This window comes from Mauremys reevesii, unplaced genomic scaffold, assembly GCF_016161935.1.
Source record: "Mauremys reevesii isolate NIE-2019 unplaced genomic scaffold, ASM1616193v1 Contig45, whole genome shotgun sequence".
Lineage (NCBI taxonomy): Eukaryota > Metazoa > Chordata > Testudines > Geoemydidae > Mauremys > Mauremys reevesii.
In genome coordinates this window covers 232,816-254,481 of record NW_024100857.1, presented here as the reverse complement: position 1 = coordinate 254,481, position 21,666 = coordinate 232,816, and the positions used below count along the sequence as shown (strand labels likewise).

At 48.0% G+C, this 21,666-nt stretch overlaps 1 protein-coding gene across 1 annotated transcript in view; it reads right to left on the bottom strand.

The window, feature by feature from the left end:
- The window catches only part of LOC120394266 (testicular spindle-associated protein SHCBP1L-like), a 47,943-nt gene extending 41,349 nt beyond the window's left edge, over nt 1–6,594 (bottom strand). The window contains 2 exon segments of the mRNA XM_039518502.1: nt 3,906–4,055; nt 6,284–6,594. Of these exon segments, the coding sequence (XP_039374436.1) occupies nt 3,906–4,055; nt 6,284–6,529 (396 nt within the window). The 5' untranslated portion in view covers nt 6,530–6,594.
- Nucleotides 6,595–21,666: the final 15,072 nt, after the last annotated feature.

Sequence of the window (21,666 nt, the reverse complement as noted above, 5' to 3'; positions counted from 1 at the left end):
CTGAGGAACCTTCTCCACTGCCCCTAGTGATAGGAGCAACTGCACCTCCTGGAAAAGGAGCTGCTCATGAGAAGGGTCGCTGAAGAGGGACATGGAAGGAGGGTAGAAGGGCAGGAGGGCACAGAATTGGATGGAGTTTCCCCTCTCTACCATGTGGAGTACCCAGTGGTCTGAAATGCAGGACCATGCATGGTAGAAAGGGGACAGTCAGGAGAAAAAGGTATTGGGGGGGTAGATCCAGACTCTGATCTGGTGCGCTGTTTTCAACCACACCTCCAAAAGGCTGGTTTAGCACCAGAAGGCAGTTTGGGTTGGCCAGAGCCCTGGCCTGAAGACTGTTGTTGTCTCCTCCTGTCACTCCTGTTTCTCCTCCGAGAACTGTCCTGGCAGTTCTGGTGATGGAATCTCGGCAGAGGTTGCGCTCTGAAGTGTCTCCACTGTGTGGTGAGAGTGTGCAGACCCAAAGACTTGAGGTTGGCTCGTGAGTCTTTCAGGCTGTGTAGCCTCTTGCCTGTCTTTTCAGAAAAGAGTCACACCCTCAAATGGGAGGTTCTGAATAGTCTGCTGGACCTCATAAGGGAGCCCCAAGACGTGGAGCCCCTTCTCGTGGCTATTCCAGTAGCTATGACCCTAGTGGCGGCATCTGCACTGTCCAACGCGGCCTGGAGGGAAGCCCAGGAGACTAGCGTCCCCTCCTCCACCAAGGCCAAGAACTTGGCTCGGGAGTCTGAAGGGAATAGCTCCATAAATTTGGCCATCGCCGCTCAGGTGTTATACTAGTACCTGCTGACGATGGCCTGCTGGTTCGAAATAAGGAGCTGCAGACTCCTGGTAGAATAGACCTTTCTCCAGACAAGGTCTAGTCACTTAGCCTCCCTGTTTTTTGGGGAGGGCCCTTGGAAACCCTGTCTCTCACACTGGTTAGCAGCATCCACAACAAGAGAGTCGGGGTGGGTGGGAGTATAAATGTTCATACCCTCTGGAGAGCACAAAATAACGCCTCTCATTGCGCTTGGCAGTGAGCAGCAAAGAAGCTGGGGTCTGCCACAGGGTCTTGGTAGTGTCCACAATAGTCTTAATCAGTGGTAGGGCAATATGAGAAGGTCCTGAGGGGGTGAGGATGTCCACCATGGGATCAGCCTCCTCGGCCTTAATGCCCAGACTCTGAGCAGCTCTTCACAGCAACTGCTGCAGCACCTTGTTGTCCTCAAGCACCAGGGCTACGGCTGTACCCACCAATACCTTGTCTGGCAATGATGAGGAGGAAGCACTTATAAGAAGCAGATGCTCCCTGCCATCTGGCCCCAGGAGATCCCGCGACTCTCAGGGCAGCATCGGTGCCGATGGGGCGCTTGCCGGCACCGGGGCTGTAGCCGTCAAACCTGGTGTTGGTGCTGCCATCAGTAAGACCCGGGGAACCATCGATGGAGCCAGTGCCGATCCCTCTGTCTGCACCGACGAAGGGCCTGTCGCTGGTATCTGTGCTGGAGCTGTCAGTACCTATGCTGTAGTTGGCGCTGAAGTTGGGCGGCTCAGCGGTGCCAATTCTGTGGCTGGAGGTGTTGGCATATGGGCAGGCGCCGAGGCAAGCTGCATAAACTATGGCAGGGTGAAGGTGGCTGAGGCCACAGAAGATGCAGAAGAGCCTTGGTGAAAGACCCAGGGGGTCCAGAATGGCTTCTGCTACTGCGGTGGCCACACCTGGGGTGCTCTCTTGTCTCTCTCGGACCTCGATCTTTGACTCCTACTTCTCCTGGACTCCAAGGTCTCTAAGACTGAAGACCGGGGGGAGCTGAGCCTTGGTGCCTCAAGTGTCAAGAGCTCAGGGAGCAGGTAGGCTCTCTTCTCGAGTGGGCCGATGCCGAGGGACATGGAGAGGGGGAGCACTTGGACATCATAGCTGGCTTCCCTCTTGACTGCGCCAGGGCGTGGGGCTGCCAGCATTGGAGGTTCTTCCCTCCTTGGGGGCGAGAACGGCACTGTAAAGTACAACAGGTCCCGAGCAGTTTCGAAAGCTTCCGCGTCGAAGGGAGCTGTGGCTGCTGGCCTCTAGGGACCAGTGACCATGGCAGACCCAGACTCAACTGCCTTGCCTGGGCAGGAGTCGACGCGGCCCCAGTAGGGGATCGGAGCTGTGGCCCGCCTGGAATCTTACTTCTGTGGACCGTCCAGCTTCTTTTTTTTCTGAGGCAACGGTGAGTGGGATCAATGCCTGCTCTCAGCTGGACCTCTTGAGGTGCCATGATGGGGCCGAGCGTCCCAGGACCAGTCTTTTCTCGGTGCCAAGCTTGACAATGGTGCTGGGGCGCTCTGCATCAAGGATGACATGTTAGGAGCCAGGTCCCCTGATCCGGTCGGAATGAGTCCAAGAAGATCACTTTAAGCCGCTGTTCCCTTTCTTTAAGAGTTCTAGGGCAGAACTCGTGGCAGATCTTACAACAATGCTTTTGGTGACCCTCCTCTAGGCCCCGTAAACACGAGGAGTGTGGATCGCACTTCGGCATGCGCTTTACCCGGACCACACAGGTTTTAAACCCCGGGGACCGCAGCATACCACAGCTCCAGGGAGTCAGAATGGGGGGAGGGACCCCCAACAACTAATAATAAGGTAACTATATACAGAGAACTATAGAATGTGCTTGCTAAGCAACGGCTACAGGAAGTTCTAGCCAACCATCACTGGCAGTAAGAAGGAACTGAAGGTGTGGCAGAGCCCTATATTGAGTGCAATGAAGGCGTGACTCCAGGGGCTACCCAGACCGACTTGACAGATGCTGCTATGAGAAAAATCTTCTGTGCGTGCACACACCCCTGACTGGAATGGACATGAACAAGCACTCGAAGAATACTTAAATACCCATCACTATATGGAGATCTGAAAACACAGGTGTTTGAGAACTTCATAGAAACATTTGAAAAAAACTCAATGATAATTAGTGTGCAAGATGCTGTGAGCCTTGCTTATTTTTCCATTAAACTTTAAAAACCTAAATGCTTTATTTTAATGACAACTACCGTATATACTCGATCATAAACCGGTTTGTTTATAAGCTGATCCTCCCCACCCCCCCAAGATGGATAAGTAAAAATGGAAAATTTTTATAACCCGTTCATAAGCTGACCCTATAATTCAGGGGTCAGCAAACTTTTTGGCTCCGGGGCCATCAGGATAAGCCGCTGGGGGGCCGAGATGGCTTGTTTAACTCGAGGATCCGCAGGCACGGAGGTAAACTTAAGTAAACATAGTGTCCCGGCGCACCAGCTGCTTACCCTGATGGGCCGGGACAGCAACTGGTGGGGAAATTTTCTAGGGAGGGGAGGAGAAACTGGGAGTCAGGAGAGTAACCCCCGTGACCACCCCCCCATGACCCCACCCCCACCCCACTCTCCCTATCCCATCCCTTCCCACCTTATCTGGGGAGGGCCAGGGAAGGATGTCTCTGACCTGGCTAGAGCTGCTCCTGCAGGCTGGGCAGCTTGGCCCCAGCCTGCTCCAGTAGGCCAGATCAGGCAGCGGCCGCAGCATGTTTCAGTGGGCTGGGCGGCACGGCCATAGCGGGCCGGGTGGCACGGCCGCAGCATGCTCTGGGGGATGGGGCTGAGTGGCACGGCTGCAGCCTGCCAGCCCTGGAGCTGCAGCTGCTTTGGCGTGGGCGGGGGGGGAGGAGTAGCGTGGCCTGAAGCGGAGAGACTCTGGCCCTACCTCTTCCCTTCTGTCTCTGCTGGCTGTACTGCCTCTCCTTGCTCCCTCTGTTGGGGGGAAGGGCTGAGTCCCGCCTCTCCCTCTCTATACCCATTCATAAGCCGAACCCCTTCTCTGGTGCTTCCCTTTTTTACTAAAAAAAATCTGGCTTATGAACAAGTATATATGGTAACTAGAATGAAAAAATAAAAAGGAAAATTACTTCAACAAGTATTCCAACAAAAGGTATAAGGACATTTTCAGAATTGATGAAGAAAAGCTCTGGATTGGTCTTCCAGACTCCAAGCCATTTTTCTTTCATCTTCAGTTTCTCCAGAAGATATTTACTCATTGCTTCATTGGCATCTTCTGCCTATTACATGAACAAAGAGAAAAAATTCTCACCTATTTTAAAGACACTTCACTTTTACTTATAAATTCATATAAAACTTCACATTAATCCATAAAACATGATACATCACTCTAAGGCAGTGGTTCCCAAAGTGGGGTTTGCAGAATGTTACGGGGGGGCGGTTTGCCAGAAAAATTTCACTAAGGGTAGCCTGAGGACCCCAGGCATTGGAGGCAGCAGGTGGGACCCGATTGCAGAGCAGACAGCCTGAGCCCCAGGAAGAGCAGGGCTTGGCAGTTGGGGCTGGCAGCCTGAGCCCTGCCTGTCAGCAGGGGAGGTGGCAGCCCAAACCCTAGTGCTCTGCGTGGGGCTGGGCAGTTGGGGCTGGCAGCCTGAGCCCTGCCCATCAGCAGGAGAGCTGGCAGCCTGAACCCCAGCGCTCTGCGTGGGGCTGGCAGCACAAGCCCCAGGAAGAGCAGGGCTGGGCAGTTTGACTGGAAGCCCAAGCCCTGCCCGTCAGCAGGGGAGCTGGCAGCCTGAACCCCAGCGTTCTGCGCAGGACTGACAGCCTGAGCCCCAGGAAAAGTAGGGCTGGCCAGTTTGGGCTGGTAGCCTGAGCCCTGCCCGTCTGCAGGGGAGCCGGCAGCTCAAACCCCAGTGTTCTGTGCAGGGCTGTCAGCCCGAGCCCCAGGATGAGCGAGGCCGGGCAATATGGGCTGGCAGTCCAAGCCCTGCCCCCAGCAGCCCAAGCCCAGCACTCTGCGCAGGGCTGGCAGCCCAAGCCTGAGGAAGAGCAGGGCTGGGCAGTTGGGGCTGGCAGCCTGAGCCATGCCCCCACCAGTGGTTCCAGACTTCCAAGAGCTATGCAGACCAAATCAAGCCCATCAATCACACTGAGGAAATTTAAACTTAAATCCCTGGAAATATTCATTTTTAGGACAGGGTTCACAAGATTTCACAATTTAGTGAAGGGGGTTTGTGGGCTGTTAAAGTTTGGGAACCACTGCTCTAAGGGCAGCAGAGAAGAAGGATATAATGGGGAGGAGGGAGAAGGAAAGAAAATAGTGGGGGGGGGAGAGTGTACACTCTTACAGGAAAGAGAAAAAGCAAAAAGGAGTGAACCGGGGTGAATACTTAAAAAAAGTTAACTGACAATGTTAAAATTAAACAGTACACAATTACTTTAAATCGGAGTGCTGTGAGAAAATGTGTTGACAAATAATAACCAAATTCCTAAATTTTATTATGCTGCTACTCTTCAGGGAAAGAGGATAGTTTTTAAATAGCTTTCCAGCTGATCAGAGACAGGCATTATAACTAAGAAAGGAGGTAACACTTTCTCAAAACAGCACAGTGGGGAATCATTGAATAGCCTTTCAATTTATTCTGTCAAGCTTCAATATTCTAAAACTTAACTTATCATCAAATGACAATACATGGGAAGATTAAGACTGTACATACTATGAACCACTGTTCTTTTTTAAATAAATGCCAGTTGAGTGACACATGAAATAGTTTACGGTGGCAAGGTTATTTAATATCTGTGAGGTGTGCAACTTTTCCCAGAGGTTGGCAATTTATTTTATTTTACAGAGAAAAAAAATGCCAATAATTTCTTGCACTAACACCATTGTGAAGTAGACTTGACACAGCTACTAAATAACATAAGAGACAAGGTGGGTGCCATAATATCTTTTATTGGACCAAATTCTGTTGGCAAGAGATAAAAGCTCTCAAGCTACACCAAGCTCCACTGCAGGACCTGTGTAAGCTGGAAAGTGTGTCTCTCACCAACATAAGCTGGTCCAATAAAAGACATCACCTCCCCCATCTTGTCTCTCTCATATCCTGGAACTAACAGGCCCAGTAAACACCATGGCACTCTGCAAGGGTGTTCTCTAACCTTTCTTGGATTTTTATTTTTCTTCCCAGTCCCTCCCCTTTCCATCTCCATTTCCTCCTCCCTTCCCTTCGGTTCCGATTGCTCTCCCCTCCCATTACACTCTCCTCCTCCCTCCTCCTTGGGGCAGCGTCCCAAGGGCATGATCGCACGGTCCCTTATGTGAATCTTCCCGTTGGCTGGCGCTGTTTACCGTCAGAGGGCTCTAAACGCGTGGGGCTGAGCGCGCCTCGCCTCTTCGGATGCCCTGATGACGCCCCCGCCCCGTCCCCTCCCCTCGCAGGCAGCTCCAGGGGACTCCCCACCTGCCCCGGCCAGTGCTGCGCGCCAGGGTATGGGCCCCGTTCACCTTGCAGCCCCGCAGCAGCCTGTCGCAGTACAGGGCCACCTTGTCTCGCCCTGGCACGGCCCCCAGGTGGGACGGGTACTGGGCTGGCAATGGGTCGGCCTCCGCCTCTTCTTCGCCCTGGTTGGAAAGAAGCGGCCGCCGGCTCGGCCCAGCGCCGGACGAGGGCCCGGCAGGCCATGAGCGGGAGCTCTGACCCGAGCCCGGTTCTACCTCGGCCGCCCCTTCCTCGGAGCCACTCGAGGCCATTGCTTCAGACAGCCACGCGCCTGGCGGCCCCGGGCCGTTACCCGCCGAGCCGAAACTACAGCCAATGGGCGGCCGGCGCGGGACACCCAGCCAATGGGGGACCTGGCTCGTGACCACCGACCGTTAGCGCGAATCCGCCTCTTGTGCTGTGCTCTTCCCCTCCAGACTAACCGCGCGCGGGAGGTTTCTCATGCGCGTGACAGGGCGGGGCTTCAATGGTTCTTCTTTGCGTCCTAGATTTCCTACCTCGTGCCCCTCCCCGTCGCAGCGCGGGGCAGGGGCCTGCTCTCATCTGGGGAACTGGGGGTCCCGGGGGTTCAACCACCTTCCCTCTTTTTGGCCCCCTCCGACTGATGAGATCCTCCCACATGGGCCCCTCCCCCTTCACGTCCCTTCTATTTGTTTGTGGCGGGAGTGGCTCCCTCATTCTGGCGGCTGGTGGCTGCTCAGCTGCCATGAAGCCCTTAGGTGTGGGTGGCAGAAGGGTTTTGTTTGTAACCTAATTCACACGCTGAGGTGCTGCCCCTCACAGGAGGTGACTCCCTCGGGTCCAAGGGGAGGGGGTAGACTGGAACAGCAGATGCCAGTATGCACTGCTTCATTGCCCACCAAGCAAAGCAGCCTGCTGGGGGGCCTTCTCCCAGCACACTCTCCCCTTCCTTCCCCAGCCTGAGCCAAGCGGCTTATGGGGGTGCCAAGGCCCAGTGTCTGCACTGCACCATTGCCTGCGGGACCCAGCACATGCTGCTCTGGCACCACCAAAGTAAGGTGGCAATTTCCATACATTCCTTGGGAATCTATAGTCATCTCTTCAGCGCACACAAGTACAGAAATCCATGTGAAGACCTATTAACATCTCTATTTCAGAACAACATTCTTGGGTGACAGCAAACATCAGCTGCATGTGCACTTCCTAGCTCGCATCACCACTTCTTGATAAATATTTTCTGGGCCCTTCATCTCATACTAGCAGAAATCACTGAAAACCAAGAGAAGCCTGGAATGGTGCTTAAGGGCTAGTCACAGCTTGTGGGTTGTATTTGACTTATAAGGTGGTGTATTTTTTTTGACCATCCTTATTTCATACACTCTTCGGAAGTTGACAACTTCTTAGACTCAGCTCTATCTAAAATAGTAATGTAAAAGGAGAACTCTCAGAAATTATCATCTGACATCATTTTCCTGTTTAATGAACAGTCTCCTCATTTGGACTCTCTAACTCCTGTTTACACCCTTGAATCTAAATAAATTGGCAATACTGTCAGGGAAAGATGAGTAAAACATTGTGGGAGAACATCTGCCATCTCACACGCCCATCTGGAAGGACATTTTGTTAGACAGTATTTGGGGTCAGTATGGGAAAAATGTTAGCTGTCTAATATAATAATGTACTTCAGGGGAAAACTTAAGATTTCAGTCATGCATTTGTCCATCCTTAGTCATCCTGGACTTTCTGTCTGAATATCCAGATGTTACTAAAGTAAAACCTAGCCATGTGAACTCAACTGATGAAGAGCAAATAGCTACTTTTGCCATATTGCCCTGTACTTGTGTATCTGAAAGAGTGGAGTTTATTTGTTGCAAATCCTGTGCCCCTGTATTTGGGATCTGTATCAGTAAGACCCTTCCATCCTGGCTCATTTTGCTGACCTCAGACCTGGTAACTCATTCAGTCTAGCTCAGGGGTCGGCAACCTTTCAGAAGTGGTGTGCCAAATCTTCATTTATTCACTCTAATTTAAGGTTTTGTGTGCCGGTAATACATTTTAATGTTTTTAGATGGTCTCTTTCTATAAGTCTATAATACATAACTAAATTATTGTTGTATGTAAAGTAAATAAGGCTTTTAAAATGTTTAAGAAGCTTCATTTAAAATTAAATTAAAATGCAGAGCCCCCTGGACTGGTGACCAGGACCTGGGCAGTGTAAGTGCCACTGAAAATCAGCTTGTGTGCCGCCTTCGGCACCCGTGCCATAGGTTGCCTACCCCTGGTCTAGCTCTTTCAGATAGATCTGAATCACATTGGAGGCCAGGGAGAGTAGCTGGAAGTGACTCGTGCCCTGAAGAAAGAAGTGGGGGCAAAGAGAGGAGAAAGACCTTTAAATATTTTCTCAAATGACAGCAAAATGAAAAAAAAAGGTTCTGGGTGATTATGAATATGTCTATGTTCAGTGAGTAAGAGGAATTATTTTTTTTCTCATTTTTTCTTGTTTATTCTACTTTGCCAGCACAGATTGAAGGGCGTAGCCTGAAAACACCCTCAGGGAGCAAAATTCATTATATCCAGTTTTGCACAATATATATCCAGATTCTTCCTTACTATAAAAAGACTCATGGGAGCTTCTGTATCATGGAACAGAAGTTAGATATTCTTGTTTGCATTGTTTTGTCTGCTTTTGTTGTTTGCTTGAATTTTGCTGTATATAACCTCAAATTCCATTTGTAACATGGGAAGTAGTAAGAGGAGAAACGATGCCAAGGGAAGCAGCTGGAGATTGTGAATCCCATGTATAAATGAAGGGGGGAAATCTTGGGGGACCCACTCCTGAAAACAGTTTGAAAAATGGATGTACACTGGAAGTGTTCTAAGGCCAAAAGAAATGACACCCTTTCCTGGTTTTTCTTTCTTTTAGTTTAATTTCCTTAGATCAGATTAGGTCATTCTCAATTCTGTTGCTCCTTCCTAATGTCTGAATTAACTGTTGTAGAAGCAGTACTTTGTCTTTCTAAGGCTAAGAGGTACTCTTTCTTTTGGGAGGATTTGATCTAATTTTCCCTTCCTGTTTTCTAAATGCTTTTTCTCTGAAATCTCTTTTCTGTATCCTCTCCCTAGATAAAGCAGAAAACTATTTGCTCATTCGTCTTGTTTTCTTTCTTTTACCTCTCGTAGCTTTCCATCCCTTTTTCCCCTCTCTATACTTGTCTGTGTGGGTTGCAAACCTGTTCTCATTTGCCATGGCTGGTCTTCCGCTGATGCGGATTAGCTCAACCATTTGCAACTATTCTTCCTCAGATGCCAAGAATACCCCATAAATCATTGCCCTGCTCCCAGCAGCCTCTCCTTTGCAGCTCTGTGGGAACTTGTGCAAAGGATTCTGTGGCACATCTCAGGAAGACTGAGTGAGTGAATGCAGGGTCACAGTAACTGAAAAAATATTGAGAATCTCTGATTAATTGTTCTCATCTATATGCCAAACAATTTGGCACCTGAAAGAGACAGAAACGGAAATGTGTTTATGGAGGATTCTGGGTTATGAAAAAATAGATTGAGTGAAAGAAGCAAATAGAAAAGCAACCCTAGACAGTGCTGATCAAGTTTGTGACAAAAAAATTGGAATAGCTGAGATGAACTAGGAAAAGGCAAACGCAAATATCCAAAAAGTTAGACTGTTTAAGAGAGATAAAGATGAAGAAACTATTGGTATAACTGTAGAAGAATTACACTCACTGCCTTTATAGAACCCCCAAAATAAGTGTAGAAACTCTTAAAATTTATGATAGAATTGACTTTTGATGCTTGATAACCTTTAATATCTTACAAAGCCATAACATTTAATATTTCTCCTCTAACATGCATATCAAGGGAGGGGTTTGGGTTTTTTTTAGTTTTAAATGTATATAAAGGGGGGCTTATGAATTAAAAAATATACACATTCAAAATTGCAGACACAAATTTAAGTGGCCGGATTGAGGCCCGGTTGAAAATGTGGCCCTAGATATTTAATACTGTTTTCCTCTAATTACTGTATCAGGATTTTTGAAGCCCTGGTGCCTTTTTTAACTATAAAGTTAAAGGAACTTTGGTGATGACACCTGAGTTGTCAAAAGTCAGTAAACCATAAAAATGGACTGTATGGTAAACCAACCTAAATTCTGATGTTTAATTTCTTGATAGCAAACAGCTGCAGTTCAGAAGAGTAAAAAATTATTATTTTAAAATGACATATTAGTGTGTGAAGCAAAGGTGACCTCAAAGGCTGAAGTGCTTGATAAATGCTGCAGTTGCACCTGCTCAGATTAAAAACTGTTAAGTGAATTAACCTCTTTAATAAAATAAGTCTCTTGTGCTCCAAGCTGTAGCAAATTAGTAAGTGTTAAAAGAAGAGCAGAGGTTTCATTATACTTCCAGAATGTCAATGTAAACTAAATTTATAAACACTTTTTATAAACAGGTAGACAAGCCATACATTGAAAGATTGACTTTTTTCAGTGTGATTACAATGAAAATATCATATTTTCTTCTATATTAAAACACAAAAATGGATATACTATTATTTAAAGATAAAGACAAAATAAAACTAAGATGCAGAAATTAGAATCTCTTTTCCAGTTTGATTCACTATATTTTTCTGTGTACTTTAGAGATCTTGTCAAGTTCATATTTCTGCTGTTCCCATGTTGAACTGAGGTGCAAAGGTGAAAAGAATGGCAGAATGCTGATGCTGGCACAGGGCAAATGTGGTTTGAAAGTAGAAAACTATCACTTTGTTCTACCTCCAAACTTTTTTTATATATACATTGTGATATCTCCTCCTTAAATAGCTTGTTATTGACCCTTCAAAAGCAATGAAGATGGAGTTGAAACATTTCGAAGGAAGCAGTCTATTTTTAATGCATTTTTAGAGATTTTTTTCTTTCCGTTGTTTGCAATATCCACTTAGAAGTTTAAAAATATCATTTCCTTCCCTAACAAAGTTATCCTTTTCCATTTGACACATGTTGATTTTTCTCCATGCTTAATAATGGTAGTAATAATAGTAATTAATAATATTTAGCATTCATATAGCACTTTTCATGTTCAAAGTTAAGAGGACAAATTGTCCTATTTAAAAAAAGAACTGAACATACACAAGGATACAAGAATTTCTGGGAGTTTCCACACACTGCATTTCCAACACATTATTCCTTCACAGGGCAGAGTTTAGCTATCTAGCCCCTGCAGAACGAGAACTGGCCTCTTAAATCCCCAGATCCTGGGAGATCCACAGATGACAGAACCACCCACATGGCGGTCTTCTACCTTCGCACAGCTCCCCAACCTGCATCATTCATTCATTCATTCATGCCCGTCACCCCAACCGGGGTATGGGCCGCCAACAACAGATCTCCATAGTCTTCTATCCTGGGCCATTCGCTCTAGCTGGTTCCAGGTATAGCCCATTTTTTTGCTATCAACCTGAAGGTCGCGTCGCCAGGTATTTCTTGGGCGGCCTCTTTTCCGCTTGCCTTGGGGGTTCCACTGCAGTGCCTGTCTGGTGATGTTGGTTGGCTGCTTGCGTAGTGTATGTCCTATCCAGCCCCACCTTCTCCTTCTAATTTCTTCCTCTGCTGGGAGTTGATGGGTCCTCTCCAAGAGGTGGATGTTACTGATGGTGTCTGGCCAGCGGATCTGGAGAATCCTTCTGAGGCAGCTATTAATGAAGGTCTGGATCTTCCTGGTGGTTGTTTTGGTTGTCCTCCAGGTTTCAGCTCCATACAGTAAGACTGATTTCACGTTGGAGTTGAACAGTCGAATCTTTATTGCCAAAGACAGCTCTCTGGAGCTCCAGATGTTCTTGAGCTGTAAGAAGGCTGCTCTTGCCTTACCAATCCTTACTTTGATGTCTGCGTCTGTGCCACCCTGCTGGTCGATGATGCTACCTAGGTAGGTGAAGGACTGCACTTCTTCCAGGGGGCTTCCATTCAGTGTGACTGGGTCGTTGCTGATGGAATTGATCCTAAGGATCTTGGTCTTGTCCTTGTGGATGTTGAGGCCAACCTGTGATGACGTGGCTGCCACACGTTGGTCTTCTCTTGCATCTGCTGTTTACTGTGCGAAAGGAGTGCAAGGTCGTCGGCAAAGTCCAGGTCATCAAGCTGGGTCCACAATGACCACTGGATTCCATTCCTACGCTTGTAAGTGGATGTCTTCATAATCCAATCGATGACGAGAAGAAAGAGAAGTGGTGACAACAAGCATCCTTGTCTGACCCCGGTTCGCACCTGGAAGCTGTTTGTGAGCTGCCCTCCATGGATCACTCTACAGTGTATGCCGTCGTATGAATTCTTGATCAGGTTGACCACCTTTGCTGGGATGCCATAGTGCCGAAGGAGCTTCCAGAGGGTCTCTCGATCCACGCTATCGAATGCTTTCTCATAGTCAACAAAGTTGATGTACAACGAGGAGTTCCACTCCATAGACTGCTCGACTATGATGCGGAGCGTTGCTATCTGGTCCGTGCATGATCTGTTCTGCCGGAAACCTGCCTGTTCATCTCGTAGCTGTGGATCGCGGCATCCTTCATTCTCTCTAAGAGGACTCGGTTGAAGACCTTCCTGGCACCGACAGGAGTGTGATTCCTCTATAGTTGGCACAGTTGCTGAGGTCTCCTTTCTTGGGGATTTTGATGAGATATCCTCTTTCCAGTCAGCCGGAATCACTTCTTCTTCCCATATTTTCTCAAAGAGGGGTACAGCATGTCCACTGAGGCATCCAGGTCTGCTTTCAGGGCCTCTGCTGGGATATCGTCAGGTCCAGCCGCCTTCCTGTTCTTCATCATGGTGATGGCTTTTCTGATCTCGTCTCTGGTTGGTTTATCGCAATTGATTGGGAGGTCCTCGTTGGCTGGGTCGATGTCTGGTGGATTTGGTGGTGCTGGTCTGTTCAGGAGTTCCTCAAAGTGCTCCGCCCATCTGTTCATCTGTAGTTCTATTCCTGTTATAGACTTTCCTGCTTGTCTTTAACGGGACGTTCTGGCTTGCTGAACTTTCCAGACAGTCGCTTGGTAGTATCGCAGCTGTTTCATGTTACCGCTGTATGCTGCCTGCTCTGCTTCTGCTGCCAGTCCATCCACATAATCTCTCTTGTCCTTCCTAATATTCCTCTTCACTGCTCTGTGGGCTTCAGCATACTCTTTTGAGCTTTGGCCTTTGCTGCTCTAGTCCTGCTGTTGTTGACTGCTGCCTTCTTCTTCTTTCTGTCTTCTATCTTTGTCAAGGACTCTGCTGTGATCCACTCTTTCTGCTGGTGTTTCTTAATTCCAAGCACTTCCTGGCATGCTGACCTAAGTGTGTCTCTCACTTTCTGCCATCTGTTGAGTACACTGTCTTCCTCTTCCTCAGACCGATCCTGTAGTACTGAAAACTTATTCTTCAGCGTCAATCCAAAATCTTCCTTGGTCTTATGGTCCTTCAGAAGGTTGATGTTGTACTTCGCTCTTCTGTCTGACGCGTCTATCCAGTTCTTCTTCAGCTTCAGCTTCAATCTGGCCACCACTAAGTGATGGTGGACGCCACGTCTGCTCCTCTTTTAACTCTAACGTCCTGCAAGGATCTTCTGAACTTCTTGATAATGCAGACATGGTCGATCTGGTTTTCTGTCATGCCTGCTGGCGATACCCAGGTACTCTTGTGGATCCGCTTGTGAGGAAAGATGCTGCCTCCTATGACCAGGTTGTTAAGTGCACACAGATCCACAAATCTCTCTCCATTCTCACTCATCTCTCCCAGAGCATGGGTCCCCATGACTTGTTCGTATCCTGTGTTATCAGGTCCAATTTTGGCATTAAAGTCTCCCATAAGGATGGTAATGTCTTTGTCTGGGAGAGTCTCTAATATTTTCTGGAGTCTGTTGTAAAAGTAGTCTTTGTCCTCCTCTTCACTGTCATTGGTTGGAGCGTAGCACTGAACAACATTCATCTTAATCCTCTTCATTTTAGTTCTGAAGGATGCTGTGATGATCCTGGGACCATGTGCCTCCCAACCAATCAGTGCTCTCTGTGCCTGCTTGGACAACATGAAGCCTACTCCCTGTGTGTGGTGTGCGTCACCCTCTTCATGTCCTGAATACAGCAACAGCTCTCCTGTCAACAGTCGTCTCTGTCCAGCTTGCGTCCATCTTGTCTCGCTAATGCCTAGTAGGGTCAGGTTGTTGCTCCTCATCTCTGCTGCAACCTGCGCCGTCTTTCCTGACTCGTACATGGTCCTCACGTTCCATGTGCCGATGGTAATCCTCCTGGCTGCAAGAAGGGTGATCGGCTTAGTGGCTTCCTCGCGGCTTTCACCACCCAGCGTCATGCATCTTCGAGTTGAAGACGCTTCTTTTTCCAGGCTAAAAGTCTCTGTTAACTCTATTGTTGGCGTTTCTGTAGCAAGCTGATTTTTACAGGGTGGAGTTGCTAGCCCCACGCCCAACCCTCCTCCTTTACCCTGACTTGGGACAGGCAGATGGCCCCAAAGGACCTCTCTGGTGGAGTTTCCCCAACCTGCATGGGAACATAACTCTACAAGAGCCATGATTCCATGGGATCCACCACTGGACCCCAATCAGTTTAGGTTAACAGCAAGTAATAGAATGCTAACAAAATAAACATTTTGTTCTGGGATCCTCAGTAGGGTTGGGGGTCATGGTACCTTGGAGAGCAGCCATGCTCCTGTCTACCCTCCTTTCAACTCATGGATTGTAATCCTCCTTATGCTTAGAGCCTCTTCCCCTGGATCCATGGAGAGGCTTTCACTGGGTCAAGGAAAAGCAGGAGGGGATAATGCCATGGAGCTGGCACTCAGCTACTCCCCAGCCAGACCACCAGAGCTGGATCCTCTCCAGAAGTAGAGAGGACCGCTTGGCCCATACTACTACTTTCTATTTGATTAGTAAGCCCTGACAAAGAGCTCAGCCATGCAGAAGACACAGAATGAATACAGATCCTGCCCAAAAGAGTTTATAATTAAAAGGTCAGACAAAGAAGACAGGAAAATACAAAGCAGAGAAGAACTTGGAATAAATGTTTAACTTTTTATTAGTATGTAGTTTGTAGAGGCCTCAGTCAAGATAACTTCTTGCTAGGTACTATACAAACACATAGTAAGAGATAGCCCTTGAAGAGCTTACAATCTAAATAGATATGACAAGCAATGGGGCACAGAGAAGTGAACTGATTTATCCAAGGTGACAGAGTGGGTCTATGGCATGACATCTGAGAGGCAGGTATAGGTAAGTAGTAGTATGCCCCATTTTACAGACAGGAAAATGGAGACAAAGTTTAAGTTTATGGAGACTTGCACAAGACCCCAGAGGAAGTCAGCATCAAAGCTACACTGCTACAGGATCACACTACTAACCTACACCTCTTTCTTTATTAGGGCCAAAATTGACATACTTTCTTTGAATATAAGCAAATCTGGTAGTGACACCTCTAGATAAGTTTGCCTAACATGTTCCTTTATAAGACCATGTTGTTAATAACTTTGCAAAACATTAGCTGTTTGGGTTGAAATTTTCCAAGCCAGGGGTCTGTCTCAGGCTGAATTTTTTTTTTTTTTTTTTAATTTTCAGCTAGAGTGGTCCAGATGTTTCTGTGAACATAGATTAGGGAAAACTATGTTGTTTTGCTCATATGAAAAACTGGTACAACCAGTTAATTTAGAAACGCTAGCATCTGTATGCTTTGGTGTCAAGGATATGCCTTTTATGTCCTTGTAAAAATCTACCCAAAGTTGGCTAAGTTATGACCCACTGAAAATTGCAGTTCACACATGCCCAGTAGCAACCTTTTAGAGTTTGGCCGCTAAGTACTCTGAAGATTTAGTCTGGTCTGACCATACTCTATCCCTTGGCTACAAGGGCTGAGAAGGACTTCCCGAGCAATTGCTTCTCCTGGCTACTGTGTCTGCTATGATGCTAGGTACTGGAACTGAGAGTAGAGAGACTGTCAATAATGTGCTCTCAGTGACCCCCTAGTTGGCACCCAGGCAATGAGGAGAAGGCTGCCTGACCAGGGCTGGGCATTTGACCAGTCCAAAAATGATTGGTCAATTGACCAGTCAGACATTGGTCAAATATTTACAGATAATTTCAAAAATGGTCAAATATTTTAAGCATTAATTTATTAGAACAGTAACTAAAAAAAAAGTGTCAAATTTTATGGTCTCTATGAGGGTTCACGCCCCTCATTGCAGGGCAACATGGCCTAGTGGCCAGAGTCTATAGGATTACCCCTGGTTATGGGGTAACATAGCCTAGTGGCCAGAGTCCACAGGATTGCCCCTAACAGCACCACAGGACCTTGCCACAGGCTCAGCAGGGGGTCCTACCAAAACACACTGAGGCTTACTGGGGGCAAGGTACCAGTCCATCAACCCTCTCCCGGGTTGCTTCCTACCAAGCTGAGAGTTGGAGTCTCCCACGAATCTCCAGGTTCTCCACAGGCCTCCGGGTCCATTGCCTCCTCAGGCTCCACCTGCAGCCAGACTTCATGCTGGCCAGGGGAAGCATCAGGTCCCAGCGAGTTCAAGGGTGGTGGCTAGTTCTCCACAGGAGCTTCCCAGGAAGGTCCTTCCCCTGCAGCCACCAGCCCAGACTGAGCTGAATTCTCTCCTTTTATATTCCCAGAGCACTTGGAGCATGCCCAGTACAAACAGGGAGGGACTTCCTCTGTCAGAGCTACCGGTCTGATGCTGTTGGGGCTAGTGAGGGGCGGGGCTGCCCTGTCACAGTCTCCAATGGGCTTAGTCTTAGATAGAGACTTATACCTAAGATTTAGTCATGGGTATTTTTAGTAAAAGTCATGGACAGGTCACGGGCAGTAAACAAAAATTCACAGCCCAGTGACCTGTCCATGACTTGTACTTTAAATACCACTGACTAAATTTTAGCTGCTCTGGGGGCACAACTGCTGCTCTGGATGAGCGCTCCGAGGTGTAGGGACTTCAGGGCATCACTGGTGCTCGCTACTGCTGGAGGGGCATGGCTCAGTACTGCCAGTGCTGCTCTGGGGACCAGGGGGGACCAGGACCGCACAACAGCCACAACAGCCGCTGAAGAAGTCATGGAGGTCCCAGAAAGTCACAGAATCTGTGACTTCCATGACAGACTCGCAGCCTTACTTATACCAATTACAAAAAAAAGAAAAAGAAAAACCAAGTTACTTGAATTATTTTAACTCTAAAAAATGCAAAACAATGAATTTAAGTTCTAAAAAAATGAAAGAATTATTATTAAGGTGTCATGGGATGTATATACTACATGCTGGCCCAACAACCAAGGGGTTAATGCAGGTAGTCCCAGCCAATGCTGATTGGCAGCCTCACAGCAGCTGGAAAGATAAAAGAGCTAGGAAGCAGAGGGGTGGCTGCCAGAGGAGTGAGCAGGCTGGAGAAGAGAACTCTTGTCAGTAAGTTGCTGAAAAGCTGCTCAGAGACAGCACCCTAAGAAGAGATGACCAGACCAGCAGGCTGAAGAGCCTAAAGAAACCAGGGGGAGGTAGGAAGGAGCTTAGAGCTTGGCTGGAGTTGAGTCCTGGTTTGGCTTGTCTAGATTGAGGACTCTGAGCTGGAACGTGGTGAAGTGGGCAGGTTTGGGTTCCCCTACCAAACCCCTGAGGCATTTAAGAACAGAAGGGATTTTCAGGGCATCAGGAATTGACTGACAGAGCCCTGCTAGACTGCGTGAACTCAGGTGTAATGCTCTGCCTGGCTAGAGGTGGTGCTGTTGCACCAACACACCAGCTCACATATGTTTTTTTTAGCAATGTTAGGTTAGCACAGTGGTTCTCAACCATGAACATGCGTACCCCTGGGTGAATGCAGAGGTCTTCCAGGGAGTTCATCAACTCATCTAGATATTTGCCTAGTTTTACAACAGGCTACACAAAAAGCACTAGTGAAGTTAGTGCAAATTAAAACTTCATACAATGACTTGTTTATACTGCTCTATATACTATCCACTGAAATGTTAGTACAATACTTATATTCCAATTAATTTATTTTATAATGATATGGTAAAAATGAGAAAGTAAGCAACTTTTCAGTAAGAGTGTGCTGTGACACTTTAGTATTTCTATGTCTGATTTTGTAAGCAAGTAGTTTTTAAGTGAGGTGAAACTTGGGGTACACAAGACAAATCAGACTTCTAAAAGGGGCACAGTAGTCTGAAAAGATTGAGAGCCACTGGGTTAGCATTTAAATGTGAATAATACTCGACTGAACAGTTACAAAAGAAAAATGAAATTAAACAGAAGTAAAACTGATAGTAACTATAAAAAGAAAAATGTAACATTTAAATGTATTTATGCTAAGTAGGCAGCAGGTCACCTCTTTAAGCATCTTGGTTTTCATTATCTATCTTTATCAACTTCAACTCCTTCATCTCTATTTTTTTTTGTCACCATCAGTATCTCATTCTTTCTCTTAAGCTGATGAAATACTGTGTCAAAACCCTGGTGCAATTCTGCTAAAAGCTTAAGAAACTCTCTTTCTTTTTTTGAAGAGCATCATCATGGGAATGCCCGGGTTCTTTTACACAGCTACCCAATGTATTATCCCACAACCACCATTCACCTAACACACACACTTCTTTTTATATTAGCAGGCTTGGAAGTTAGGGACCTCTGGTCTATTGAGAATATTTCTCAATTAGTAAGAACAGAATGGATTATCAATCCCTTATCGAACAGCCTGAGCTCATGCATGCAAAGGGCTCTCACACAGCTGTATAAATCAACACAGAACAGTTCTCTGCCATTTTCCACATGGATCTGGGTAAACAGGCTCTAGTCTTTATAGTGAGAACCTCACCACACACTAGTGTAAATCTAAGTATGAGAGGAATGTTTATATAGTTGGGTGAATGTCAGTGAACCCTTCTAGAAGTATTAAACTCTCATACTTACATCTGACATGAAAATCCCCTAGTGCAAGAACACCATGTTGTTTTTTCTCTGCTAGGTGAGAAAGTTGTAGTACAATGACAAAGATAGCACCCAGTCCAGAGTCTAAATTATTACATTCAGAGTGCACACTAATTTCAATCAATTTTGCACATACATAGACAGGGGAATTCACCCCTACTCTGCAACCCTTTGCACTGGTGTAAAGGGACTGCGGGAGGGATGCAAGATGTACTCTTGGGAATACCCCGGCGCACACACACCTCTTCTCTCCACACAGGAGGCCCTCAGGCAGGGGGCATTTCATAGAGTTGAAGTGAGAGGAGGTATAGTTAAGGCAGTCCTGTGCCCCAGAGATTCCATGTCACCGCAGTGGCCCATAGGGAGCAGCCATGAATGGCTGCTGTATAACTATGGGATGTGGAGTAACTCAGGGCTTGGCTACACTTGCGAGTTAGTGCGCAATAAAGGAGCCCCGTGCACACTAGCTCACTCCCCGTACACACTGACAAGGCACGTAGAGTGCTCGGACTCCGCGTCTGCAGCACTGCTGGTACTCCACCTCGGCAAGTGGAATAACATTTGCTGCACCCCCACTGGAGCGCCGCAGTGCCAGTGTGGACAACCTCTCCTGTTAATGCGCTCTGATCGGCCTCCAGAAGTGTCCCACAATGCCTGTTCTAGCCACTCTGGTCATCACTTTGAACTCTACTGCCCTGCCCTCAGGTGACCAACCGTCCGACCCGCCCTTTAAATTCTCTGGGAATTTTGAAAATCCCCTTCCTGTTTGCTCAGCCAGACGTGGAATGCTCTCAGCGAATCTTTCCGGGTTACTATGCCTCCATGCGCCAGGCGATCCCCAGTATGGAGCAATAGTGGGGTGTTGGACCTTGTCAGTATTTGGGGGGGAGAAAGCTGTCCAGTCCCAGCTGCGCTCCAGATGTAGGAATTACGATACCTTTGGGCAGATATCAAGGGACATGATGGAAAGGGGCCAGGACTAGGATGCACTGCAGTGTAGGATTAAAGTGAAGTTGCTGCGAAATGCCTACTGCAAAGCCCACGAGGCAAACAACAACTCCGGTGCTGCCCCCGAGACCTGCCATTTCTACAAAGAGCTGGACGCAATACTTGTGGACGACGCCACCTCCACTCCAAATACCACCATGGACACTTCAGAGCCAGTTCAACAAGGCAGGAGGAGGAGGAGCAAAGCGGGAGTGAGTGTGCTGAGGCAGGGGAAGGCACCCAGAATCCCTAGATGCATGCAGTCAGGAGCTGTTCTCAAGCCAGGAGGAAGGTAGCCAGTCACAGTGGCCAGTGCTTGGGGAAGGACAAACACCAGAGGAGGTTCCCAGTAAGCGGCTTTTATTTTGGGAAGGAAGTTATTCGGTGTGGGCTCTTAGGGTGAGAAGGGCTAGGGCTGCATGCAGGGCTGGCTCCAGGCACCAGCATTCCAAGCTGGTGCTTGGGGCGGCATTCTGCACGGGGCGACAGTCCCTGTTGTTTTGCCCCCAAGCAGCACGCCAAATTGCCGTCGCGGGCGGGGGGGGGCAGTCTGTGTGCCCTTACGGCGGCAGGCGCGTTTCCGCGGCGGCGGCAATTCAGTGGCAGCTTCTATGTTTAGCTGTCCCGGGCGGCTTCAGCTAAACATAGGAGCTACCGCTGAATTGCCACGGCCCCAGAAATGCGCCTTCTGCCCTAAGGGCACAGGGACTGCCCCCCCCCAGCGCCCGCAGCGGCAATTCGGCGCGCTGCTTGGGGCAGCAAAAACTGTAGAGCCGGCCCTGGCTGCATGCATGCCTAGATACGGAATAGGGCGTTGACATTCTCTCTCACATCATGGTAATCGGCCTCAGTGATCTCTTCATAGAATCTCAGAATCATAGAATCTCAGGGTTGGAAGGGACCTCAGGAGGTCATCTAGTCCAACCCCCAAAGGTCTTCAAAGGTCTCATCCAGAACTTGGCCAATGCGCTTGCACAGGTTTCTTGGGAGAGCCACTGTGGTCCTTGTCCCAGTAAGACTAACTTGTCCGCACCACTGTGCCGTGAGGGGCGGGGGGACCATTGCTGCACACAGGCAAGCTGCATATGGGCCGGGGCAGAAGCCTCATTGCAGTAGAAGACCCTCCCTCGCTTCCCAGGTCACCCTCAGCAGTGAGATAGCTTCCAGGACAAACTTCTGTGGAAAGTGTGGGGACCGTGTTCAGTATAGGGGCCCCCTGCCACTGTTGGCTCTCCCCATGGCACAGAACCCCAGAGGACAGTACAGCCATGAAACAATCAGTCACGCTTAACTCTGTGCTTACTCACCATTTGGGGGCTTTTGTGGGTTATGTGCGCTTGCTTTGGGACGGGCAAATTATGCTATTGTGTAGACTGTGCTTGCCCTTAAGTACATGGGAATCATTGCTCTGTCTGGTGTGAACAATGCTGCCTCAGTTAAGTGTTGCATTTTGCATTTACAGATGCAACCTTGAGATCTCAGCCA